Source organism: Chanos chanos, chromosome 3, assembly GCF_902362185.1.
Source record: "Chanos chanos chromosome 3, fChaCha1.1, whole genome shotgun sequence".
NCBI classification, from domain to species: Eukaryota; Metazoa; Chordata; class Actinopteri; order Gonorynchiformes; family Chanidae; genus Chanos; species Chanos chanos.
Window position 1 is genome coordinate 11,556,278 of NC_044497.1, and position 11,909 is coordinate 11,568,186.

Genomic DNA, 11,909 nt, shown 5'->3' on the forward strand with positions numbered 1-11,909 from the left:
CCCCTTGGCTCAGATACTGATCCTATTAGCATGGGATTTGGGTCAAGTTTACGCCTTAGTTGAGTTTACAATAGAACTGATATGGATGGTCTCTCTGTTGCTAGTTGTGTTTGTGTGTGTGTGTGTGTATGTATATAATAATGATATTAGCAGGGAGTGTGGTGTAGAGCAGCACAACTATTTTGTACTTAAAACCATAATCCTTACGTTCCTCTGATTCTCCTCAGACCTCCACATGGAGATCCTGTCTGTGTGTGGGAGAGAGAGAGAGAGAGAGCTGTTCTGAGAGTAATTAATGCATTCAGATAAAGCTTTACAGTCTCACATAGTCTCATAGACGACCATGACAGTGCTTAATGGCTCAGGATGTGTTTGAATGGATTAGAGAGAGGGAGAGAGAGAGTATGTCTGTGTGCGTGTGTGTGTGTGTGTGTGTGTGTGAGTGCGCGTGTGCATATGTGTGTGTGTGAGAGAGAAAGAGAGAGATAGAGTGTTTTTTGTCTGTTAGAGTGTGGGTGGGTTTGTAGTGTGTGTGTGTGTGTGTGTGAGAAAGAGAGAGAGGGAGAGAGACAGAGAGCGTGTGTGTGTATGTCTGTGTGTGTGGGTATGTGTGTTGTGTGTGTGTGTGTGTGTGTGAGAGAGAGAGAGAGAGAGAGAGAGGGAGAGAGAGAGAGAGAGAGAGCATGAGTAAGCATCATTGGCTGTTCCATGTTCTTCTCTTTTCTCACTGTACCAACATTAGCTAGAATAGCATTTTGGGCTGTAATTTTTGTGCTGTCGACAGCTAAAACATCCTAGCCTTTTTTAGTCCACTCTGTTGTGCTGCTGAACCTTATTTCCTCCATAAAAAGGTTTTGTGCTACTTTTCACCTCAGTGAAATGAGCAGTGCTACTTTGTGTCTTCTGTCAGATAGACTCCCAAAAGAGACATCTAGTGGTGGAAGATATGCAGTGAAGTAAAAGTGAAGGTTGAGTTTTTCATCTCACTTGATGTGTGTGTGTGTGTGTGTGTGTGCGCCCAATGTCACAGGTGAGTCCATCCGTAAGCGCCGTTGCAAAGCTGCCTTCAGCTATGTTCCACAGAACGAAGATGAACTGGAACTCAAAGTTGGCGACGTCATTGAGATCCTGGGAGAGGTGTGTGTGTGTGTGTGTGTGTATTCTATGACTGTACTTGGAGCATTGTAGTATAATTTGTTTCTCTACCTCTGTTCTTTGGTATTAGAATTGCCATTAGAGCCTCTAACTGTTAAGCAGTTATGTTGTGGGTTCTGTTTTGTGTAGTACAATTACTATTGCTCAGGTGTAAGAGAGAGAGAGAGAGAGAGAGAGAGAGAGAGAGAAGGTGTGTGTGTGCGCGCGTGGGTGCATGTTGGTGCGTGCATGTGTGTGTGTGTGTGTGTGTGTGTGTGTGTGTGTTAATAAAACTGTGTGCTGATTGGTTGCTGATTGATGTGTTGAGGTGGAAGAGGGCTGGTGGGAGGGCGTCCTCAATGGCAAGACAGGGATGTTCCCCTCCAACTTCACAAAGGAGGTACAGGCCGACTCTGAAGACCCGCCCACGCCACAGGACGACTCACGCAGCACTAGAACCAGTGAGTCTTCACTAACCAATCGTGTATCCCTTTACATCTCACAGCCCTAACAATACATCACGATACATCATCCAATCAGACAACTCCTCAGTATATCACAGTACAGACAACTGAAAGTTCATTCCAGATCAGTCAGTTTAAACCTTATCTTTACACAACCTTTTAAATGTACATTACGTCATGAATCAGTTTACATTTCACAATACAGTTAACAGCTTATATAAACACTGATGCTGAATGCAGTACAGAGTATAGTGTTAATGCGGTTAGGGAGCCATCAGAGGTATTGCGCCTTTGCAAGGAACTGTAACCGTCTAAATGTCAACTGAATTTGAAACAACTCTGAAGTGAACAACCGTGGACCGTTTTCTTATTACCGATTCCAGCCAATCAGCCTCTCACTTCTCTCTGTGATGCAGAAATAGCCCGCCCTCCAGATTCTCTCTGTATCAGTGCATTCGTTTATCTTGTGCTGAATCACTTCCCAATAAGAGTCTTAGTTTCATAAGTCACCTGGGGTAAGAGCATTTGCTAAATGCATTAACGTAAATGTAAATAAAATGTACTGTTTTAAATCTAACCTCACTGTTCCAAAGACTTAGAACAAGGACAGTGAGCCAGAGGAGAAGGTTGTATCTGGCAAGGTTTTGTATATTGAGTGGAAACAGATGCTTTTGTCTGTGTGTATGTGTACGTGTGTGTGTGCATGTGTGTGTGCGTGTGTGTGTGTGTGTGTGTGTGTGTGTGTGTGTGTGTGTGTGTGTGTGCATGTGTGTGTGTGTGAGTGTGCAAACTTTAATGAAGTGCAACCCCTGCTTGGTTGACTCCAGCCCCAAGGACTTTGAGAGCTGTCTCATTATGGAACAGAGTGTATCCTCACAGCTGACAATACAGTCTTGCTCTCTTGCAACTTCATATGTTCTGAAGCATTGTATACACCAATACACCCCTGTTTAATCCACTGCATGAGTAACAGAAAGTTGATGTTGTTGTTGTGTGTGTGTGTGTGTGTGTGTGTGTGTGTGTAGGTGTGAAGGATAGCACAGGATCAGAGAGTGATGGGGGAGACTCCAGTAGCGTTCGTTCAGACACGGGGAGTGTGGCCTCCAGCACAGAGATCCAACCCAAAAAAGTACGAGGCTTTGGCTTCGGAGATATCTTCAAAGACCAGCCAATCAAATTACGGCCACGATCTATGGACATGGACAACGAACTGGAGAAGGTGAGTCAGCTGAGATGTAGGATCAGTTTCTCTCTCTCTCTCTCTCTCTCTCTCTTTCTCTCTCAGTCTATTGCTGTGTCATCCCATTTTACATGGCTCTCATTTGATCCTGTGTGTGTGTGTGTGTGTGTGTGTTGGGTTTTACTTTGTGGGAGACCGACTCTTCATGCTGGTTGGGTGAGGTGGAACAGTTTCCTTGTATTGTATGATCTTTCCCACCTTCCCATAATTCTGTTTACTCTTTCTACTGGAGTGATGTCATTGCCTTTGGCAGAGTAACAATGCTGAGCTACACACTCACACCCCCATTAAATCCATCTTAATGTCTTTATGAGAGAGGCACTTCCTCTGCCTCGCTTTATCACCCCCCCCCCCCCCCAAAAATCTCTCCTTCTCTCTCCCCCTCTCTCCTCTGTCTGTCCTCTGCTGTGCTCTGTGATTTACAAGTGAAATTCAGCAATGTACGGTAACTGTGGAAACCATGTGGCGTTCAACTGCTGTACTCCATTGGAGTGTTCACCCTGTCAAGCTATCAAACGTTTTACCCTTCATCTAGACAGCGGAGGCTCAGAATCTCTGAGTAATCATAACACAAGTGTTAAGCTGAACGACCTGGATTGGAATAGAAGTGGATGGATAGTGTTGGGATAAGTAACAGTGTTGTAATGTGAGAATGCTGACCATTGCAGTAGTGTTACAGAATTCTGCTGTGATGCATTGCTGAATTGCAGTTGTGGCGGTGGCTGATTAGTAATGCCACCCAGTGGGTAGGGGAATTTGCATGTGTGTGTGTGTGTGTGTGTGTGTGTGTGTGTGTTTATGTTAGGGGGAGGTGACAGACGGACTTTGGAATCAGAAAAAGTGACTGAGGAAGGAAGTCCTGGTCTGGAAGTAGTTTTACTGGGGGTTCTTCCTCCCTCCTCATCCTCTGCATTGTTTCAGTTTCACAGCAGAGGAAGTCTCTCTGGAGATTTCCTCTCCGTTCAGCCTGCCAGCTTTAAAGGATGTCACAGAGACATACTTAGTCAGAAACACGCTAATCACCAACAGACAGTCATAAAAATCTCTGAACCACAAACAAATGCAAAAAGGCAGTATGGAAATACAGCGCTCATACACTAGGTACAAGCGCTTTGAGCTAGTCGCGTAGTCTACCACACCCTTCATGCATCCACCCTTCCGCCCTTTCCATGTCTCTCACTCCCTCTCTCCCTCCACCCCTTTTTCTCTCTCTCTGTCCCTCTCTCTCTCTCTCCCCCTCTCTTACTGTCAGACTGCTGAGTGCTGAAAGGTGGCTTTAAAGCAGAAGTAAGACTAGCAAGTTTTGTCTGACTCTAGAAGGGAGAGGACAACAGCAGAAAGTTCGTTTGAGGTTCCTCTTACGGAGGGTAGACGGCCAGTGAGCTCTTTTACGCGCTCATACTCACACACGGTCACACCATGTCAGAGGACTGGATTATGGTCACTGGTGGATTTTGATCAATTGCGAGAGCAGGATTTAGTGGAGTTTCAACAACCTCTTGATACAAAGGTAAAAGAAAAAACAAAAAAAAACAGCGGTTTTCTCATTTTTTTACTTTACTTCATGTTTTGTTTTCTCTGTCTCTTTCCGTTGGACATGCTGTAGAGTGTGACTGAATTAAGAATATTTTTGACATTTAATGCGACAGTGAAAGCAGAAAGGATGAAAGGATTTATGGGAGATGTAGTTGTCACTGTGAGGCTCACTCGCAGTGCTAAATTGGGACATTAACAGAGACTCTGTGGTATAAAACCCTGGAAGGTCCTGTCAGGATCCAGATGTTTCTCAGATGTTGTGCTGATGTTCCTCTAATGCTCCTTTTACGTTTGGTAGCCACATGCCTGTCGTTAATGAGACTCCACTCTGACTGGTTCAAACGAGAGAGAGAGAGAGAGAGAGAAAGAGAGAGGGAGAGAGAGAGAGAGGGAGAGAGAGAGAGAGAGAGAGAGAGAGAGAGAAGGCATGAAAGAGGAGAAAGAGGGGTACAGAGAGAAGTTAAGGGAAAGAGAGGAAAAGAAAGAGGTGGGGAGGAAGAGGCAGCGAATGAGCGAGTGAGTTGTGGGAGGGCTGGTTTTTTTTGAGAGGGGGGTTTTGGAGCGAACAGAGCAGTATGTGTGTGTGTATGTGTGTGTTTGGGTCAGACCGGGCACTCAGCGTTAAAGGACCCGTTGTATGCCAAGCTGGAGTGGATCAGCCCAGCCATGTTTGTGGAACGAGTACGACTCCCCTACAGGAAAGAGACAGGATACTTACACTCCGCACGGACAGTATGCTATTCACATGCTCTCTCTTGCGCTCTCTTTTTCTCTCTCTCTCTCGCTCTCACAGAAGTTCACACAGTGACATTATTCCTATCTTAACTCTCAGTCGACGCTCTCATCTATACTCCCACATGTTCACTCGCTGAAATGGTGAGACACGTTCTCTAAAGCTTCTGAAAGACGTGTTTCACTGTAACAGCGTTTCAACACAGTGTCTATTTCCACTGTCAGCATAAACTCTGGGACAGCTGTGGAAGACAGTTTGGCGCGCGCGCGTGTGTGTGTGCGTGTGTGTGTGTGTGTGGAATAGCTGGGTAAAAGCCTCTGACCATGCCTACTCCTCTTCCAGCAGGCAGTGAAGAAAGCTGCCCCCCCGGCTGTCCCGGACGCCATGAAGACGGAGCCCGACAGTAAGACCAAAGAGAAAAGTATGTGTCATCCCTCATGTTTCCTTCCAGGCTCACTCACGTTGCGTTGTTCTGTTGTGGTTCTGTTAATTAAGACAAGATATCTGTCTGCTTTCAGAGAAAGAGTTCTGTAAAGTTATATTTCCATATGAAGCACAAAATGAAGATGAGCTGACCATCAAAGAAGGAGAGATTATTACCATTGTTAGTAAGGTGAGCACCTCTGACCTGTCAGTCAGAGCAGTTCGGTCATGTGAGATAAACTGTTTTACTCGAGCATTTTATCACATGACCTGAATCGTGTATGCGCTTTGTGGATGAACTGTCAACTGTATTTGTTTTCTATATGGGATCTTTAACACTTTGTTGTCTGTGTAGTTAGTTGCCAATATAACAGTGACATATTGACTATCGTAATCTGTAAATAATGAATAAATGTATGGTGTTAATGTAGCAGCTGTAATAGCAAAGACGTGTGTGTGTCTGTATGTGTGTGTGTGTGTGTGTGTGTGTGTGCGCGCGTGTGTGTGTGTGTGTGTGTGTGTGTGTGTGTGTGTGTGTGTGTGTGTGTGCGTGCGCGCATGTGTGTGTACGTGTGGGTAATGGCTGGACAGGACTGTGCTGATGCAGGCTGGTGGATGGGGGAAGTGAATGGTAAACAGGGAGTTTTCCCAGACAACTTTGTGAAAATGTTCGTTCCTGAAGTAGAGAAAGAGGTGAGCTTTCATTTCTCTATCACATGCTTCAGCTTTTAACTCAGCGTCCAGGACGTCCTCAGCCTAGCTCGTTAAGGGGGCTTCAGTCCCTGCTGTTAAGAGTGAAACCACAGGCACACACACACACACACACCACACACACACATTCCCCTGTGTCCTGCTTTGGTCGTCCTTTGATTCTGTGAGCACTGTCTGACATGTAGCGTGGCCTTTGATGTCTAGGTGCTCTGTCTTGACTCCAGAGGGTGCATTTTAATGACTTGTTTGGCTTTATTCAACTCTGCCTGTGCTTACAGAGACCTAAAAAACCACCTCCACCAGCAGCACCGGTTACTAAACAGACCACAGGTAATATGGCCCTCCACTCTCAACATCTTTTCTTATTGTTATGTTTTTCATTTATCCTTAAATACATTCATCTTATTTCACCCCGTGAAATGTCCTCTGTCAGATGTTTGTATTGTTACATTTCATCCGACATGTCAAATTATATATATTTCATCACAATATATATAATGTATAATTATTGTACTTAGCCATCTAAATTCATTCTTATAAGGCCATACATGAAAAAGCTTCAAGATAGGAGTTATACCTTACGCTGATAATCCAGACTAGCACCACTTGGTGGTTGCAAGATTTTTCTTCCGCTGTTAAAGTGCCCGTTTGTATGTGGGTGAGTGCTAAAATACCAAGAACTCATCTTGAATGTAAATGAGTTCTGTATATTCCGACCAAATCCCCGGGGGCTTTTTCTCCGCACGTACAATATGCTCTCTTGCTCCCCTAATGACTGTCTAGGGAGAGAAAGACAGACAGAGAGAGCGAGAAAGAGAGAGAGAGGATGTGAGAGATGCCTCAGGCTAATTTTATCTTAAGCCACAGAACACAGCAGAGAGCTAAAGCTAGTTAAAAATGTGAAGGTATACTGGAGGAAGCTGAGAGAGGGGAGGTTTCGGTGAAAAAAAGAAAAAACGGCGAAACTTGCTGGTTTGAAAGTGGTCTGTAATGCTAGTTGCAGTTTCACAAAACAATCATAGTGTCCTCTGACCTCTCCATGTATGCTAATTCCCCAGAGAAAAAGCCAGAGGGTAAAAAGGTTCCACCAGAAAGACCTGAGTCACTTCCTCAAAGAACAGAGGAGAAAGGTAGCTAAAGGACGTGTGGGTTTGTTCAAAACTTATGCCTTCAGCCAGTTCCAGCTCTCAGCTCAAACTCTTGCTTACACCTCTGTTCTGCCTGCAGTAATATGGGCTTCATGCTGTGCGTGTGTGTGTGTGTGTGTGTGTGTTTGTTTGTGTGTATACTCTCTCTTGGACTGTGTATTTTTGTGTTTGTTTTGGCGATGCAGACTCATAAACAACTGCTTACCTGCTATTCTCTTTAACTTTCTTTTCCTCTTTCGTTAGAGCTTCTGTCAACCAGCATCAACTCAGCTCTTTTTTTTTTTTTTTTTTCCTCAACCAATCAGCATTCTCTTGTTCAGTGTATGAACCGCCCCTTTCCTGCTCTGCATCTTTCAGATGTGAAATTATGACGTAAGATGATTTAAAAAAAAAAAAGAAAGAAAGAAAGAAAGAAATCACAACAGTTCTGCTTTTTTTCCAGGTGAGGACGTGAAACTAACAGATATTCACAAGCCGGCTCTTCCCGCTGTTCCCCCAAAGAAACCCACGCCTCCAAAGAACACAGACTCCTTAGGCCGCCCCTCCTCCCTGCCCCCCAAACGCCCTGAGAGACCAGCAGGACCCCACATACCGTTAGTCCTACGCTCCGAAACGCACATCTACAAACACATACACACACACACACACACACACACACACGCCTGCTAATTATAATACACCAACCCTATGTGTAGCATGCATGAATATTTGGGTATTAATACACTATATGCACAATCACCATATTTAATGTTGTTTGTAACCTTTACGCATAAGTCGTGTTTGATTTTTGTTTTTCCGCGCAGGAGTGACAGCCCTAAATCTGAAGGAAGCGGTTTAACTTCGGACAGAGGCTCATCTGACAAGTCTAATGACATTGGTGAGCCTACGTGTGTGTGTGTGTGTGTGTGTGTGTGTGCAATGACTGGATTCTTCATCACTCAACTTTCTATTTCTTTCTTTCTTTCTTTCTTTCTTTTTTTTTCCTTTCAAAAAGAGGAACTTAAGTCATTGCGCTTACATTCCCAGTTAGATCATAAAACGGCTTTAACTGTGGCCTCCTCCTCGCGGCTCTCCACTAAAAAAAAAAACCCAAAACTTGGAGACAGACAGGAGATGATATATATGTTGCGTCTTGATGGTCTGCCGTGGTTAAGTGGTGTGTTTTTTTATGTGTTTGTTTGTCTGTCTGTCTGTCTGTCTGTATTGTGGCGTGAATATATATGTGTATGTACATACATATATGTGTGTGCTTTGTGTATGTGGTCTTGCGCTCTGTCCTACTATGCTGGGCTGAAGAAGTGGAAGACTTCGACTCAATCATCTCCTCCACAGAGAAACTGAGCCACCCCACGGCATCGAGACCGCGCGTGACCGACCGGCGACCGCGCTCGCAGATCTTCACGTCTGTGAGTAGACAGACAAACGCACGCACGCATACCCCTATAGTCCCCTGCGCACGGTTGTCAGGAGTCACACTCAGTTTAGTAAACTTACTGCTATCCCATCCACTCTGATGCATCAGCGCACACACACACACACGCGCTGTAGATGCAATCGCCAATCCATTCCTGCATGTGAGCGTATGAAAAAACAGTTGCCTTAGGAAGATTGGATTTCTCTATGTGAATTCCAGTCGGTCCTATGTGCTTTTACCCATTTTGAGCCTGTCTGTGGGTTATCTTTAACTCTGCAGCTTTGTCTTTCTCCCTCTCAGTCCTCCTTATCTAGTCCTGACCTCCTCGACTCCCCCTCTCCAGAGGAGGAGAAGAGAGAGAAGGAGAAGGGGAAGGAGGAACAGGACTTGACCCCTGCCAAAACCCCCCATCATGACAGCTCCAGGAAGATTCCTAAGGCAGTGCCTGTTATAACAGTAAGACCCTCACCTTACCCTGTACCCATCACTCCATACTGCGTGTTGTCATCACCCACTCATCCACCCCCCCCAAACCCCCTGCATACCCACACCCCTACCCCCCTAAACCCCTAACCCCCCTGCCTCCACTTGTCCTACCTCAGTATAAAAAGAAAAACAACTACAGTCACACAGAGACTGTGGAGAGGCTGTTATTGAGAGTAACAATAGCACAATCTGACTGTTGGAAGGTCTGGTCCTGAAACTGTTTGAGTGTTTTCACAGGTCCCTGAGAGCAAATCATCTCTGCCCCCCAAGCCCTCTGTCCTTCACTCGTCTTCTAGCGCCCAGGCAGGGGGCGTCTCCCTCCGACCTCACTCCCCTTGTGTGGAGCACAGAGGAAAAGCTGATCCCCAGGGGCCATCCACACTAGAAGAACTAAAGGCCCAACTCAGAGACCTTAGAGGAACTGTGGAACTGATGAGGAGCCAGCACAAGTAGGGACAATGAGGGAGACTTTGGGAGGGGGGTGAATTTGGGGAGGGTTGGAGGGTGGGGTGGGGGTGTATTATAAGAACCAGGGAGAAATGGGGACAAACGCATTGCTATTTCTTTGCGTGCTGATGTGCACCCAACGCGGTGTGTTCTGACGTTTTCTTCTTCTGTTTGTTGTGTTGTGTTTGTTTTAGACAAGAGATTAAGCAACTGGTTAGTGAGCTAGACGAGGAGAAACGGATTCGCTTGACACTGCAGGTGAGATCACAAGCAGCTAAGGCTCCTTCTTCTGTTTGCTTAAGCCTTGGAGACTGAACTACTCGTGTTTTGGGATGGTTGTGTCTGCAGGCTGTTGCTAACAGTCTCTCCTGTGTCCTTTGCTGTTTCAGATGGAAGTGGAGCAAATAAAGAAGCTTCTGTCAAAATGAACCCACTCACATTGGATGTATGACATCAGCATTTGACTGATGCTTGAGGCCATGCCACAGCCGACCTAGTTTGTGCCAAAAAAAAAATGGTCCAAAATAGCAACAAAGGAAAAAAAAAAAACAACAACAAAAACATAGAAAACAAACAACTGTTTTCCCTTCACCTTCAGTTTTCACTTTTTTTTTTTTTTTTTTGTTCTTTATATGTCTGTTGTTTGTTATTAAAAAGCTTTGTGTGTAATGCATGAGATTGAAGTTAAAATCACAGACACTGTGCCTGGGTGTGGCCCTTTATGTGATCATGTGACTTGGGGGTGCTGGTGACATCAACCGGGGGGGGGGGGCAGATGATGACTTGTTGCCACAGTGATGAGCTGGTCTGCAGAGCTATGACACAGAGTTAAACTTGCCCTAAACACCTCACTGGTACTGCTTTAGATCAACCAATTCAGAGGATACCTAAGTTACAGGGAGAGAGAAAAAAAAACAGTGCATTTATTTACATACGGTTCACCTTATGTACTTTTCTTTGCCTCACCTTTGTGGCCTTTATTGTTTTCATAGTTTTGTGGGATTGTATCTACACCCCTTGAGGTTACCACACCGACCCCAAATTGAGGCCTTCTTTATTTGGAGCATTCTAAACTTTTTTTTTTTTTTTGTCTTGTTTTATGTTGTTGATGACAATGAGAAAATCCACACTTTGTTTTCTTGAGTCTGTTACTTCTTATGGAAAAAAAAAGTCTTCTATATATATACTTTTATATTTTAATGTACTAAAATGCAATTATGTGTGCAAATTTTATTAAAAAAAAATAAATAAACCAAACTTGTTTGGTGGAAACTCAGTTTTGGAATCACTATTTTTTTTATGTTTGAGCAACGCCAATGCCAGTTCCCTCTCTCGTCCACTAGGTGGCGCATCATAATTCAGTTAAAAATTCAGAAAGTTGGAGTGCGGATGGTCACTCTTATACGCTTACAAAGTTGTTGTAAAAAGCTAATGTACCTGTTTTGGGACTAGCTACCCATCTATAAACCTAATATACAATCTCACTATACACTATTCTCCTGTTTTAACATATTTGAACTGGAATATTCTCAGACATTCAGTAGATTTTACAATTTATCTCAATGATTAGATATTTCGAGCATTGTTTGAGGTCCTAATAAGAGTTTCCTTACTGGCATATCAGGACCTCACACTCTTTGATCAGTCACAACAAAGAACCCCTGCACACATACAAACTTGTACCTCCTATACACTTTTAGGCACATACTTAACAGAATGTGAGTCAGTCCATTGCTCTTTACTGTGTTAGCTCTGTTAATTGGGAATTAAGCAGCTTCATTGCTGCCCAGTGAGGCCTGCAGATTGTTGTGTTTCCCTGGAGATGATGAAAAAAAAAAACAGGAGAGACAATCAGGGGAGGGTGGAGTCTCGTGTTTGTAATGAAGTTAGACCCAACAAGAAGAGAGGAGACCAACAAGGAGTAACATGGTCTAAAGTGGAGAGAGAGATCTTGTAAGGAATAAAGTAATCACATGGGTCTAGACACTAAAGAAAAAATATGGATTTGTTAATAACAGTTGATTCAAATGTAAATAATCTATGGTTTTAGAGGGAGAATACACTACATGCACCATGTGTGCCTATAGTAGAGAGTCATGGAGGTACAATACAATAGTTCCAGCTGCAGCACACGATTCCCAGTTTCAGACAGCATTGTGGTGTTACTGGAGGG

The 11,909-nt window shown here is 44.3% G+C and overlaps 1 protein-coding gene across 1 annotated transcript in view; it reads left to right on the top strand.

Moving 5' to 3' along the window:
• Positions 1-10,278, top strand: part of sh3kbp1 (SH3-domain kinase binding protein 1) — a 29,021-nt gene extending 18,743 nt beyond the window's left edge. Inside the window, exons 4-17 of the mRNA XM_030768284.1 lie at positions 1,031-1,137; positions 1,463-1,595; positions 2,624-2,817; positions 5,450-5,528; positions 5,632-5,720; positions 6,122-6,223; positions 6,520-6,571; positions 7,300-7,371; positions 7,799-7,982; positions 8,193-8,266; positions 8,686-8,795; positions 9,527-9,738; positions 9,931-9,994; positions 10,126-10,278. Coding sequence (XP_030624144.1) covers positions 1,031-1,137; positions 1,463-1,595; positions 2,624-2,817; positions 5,450-5,528; positions 5,632-5,720; positions 6,122-6,223; positions 6,520-6,571; positions 7,300-7,371; positions 7,799-7,982; positions 8,193-8,266; positions 8,686-8,795; positions 9,527-9,738; positions 9,931-9,994; positions 10,126-10,164 — 1,511 coding nt within the window. The 3' untranslated portion in view covers positions 10,165-10,278. The remainder of the gene's footprint in view (positions 1-1,030; positions 1,138-1,462; positions 1,596-2,623; positions 2,818-5,449; positions 5,529-5,631; positions 5,721-6,121; positions 6,224-6,519; positions 6,572-7,299; positions 7,372-7,798; positions 7,983-8,192; positions 8,267-8,685; positions 8,796-9,526; positions 9,739-9,930; positions 9,995-10,125) is intronic.
• The last annotated feature ends 1,631 nt before the right edge of the window (positions 10,279-11,909 follow it).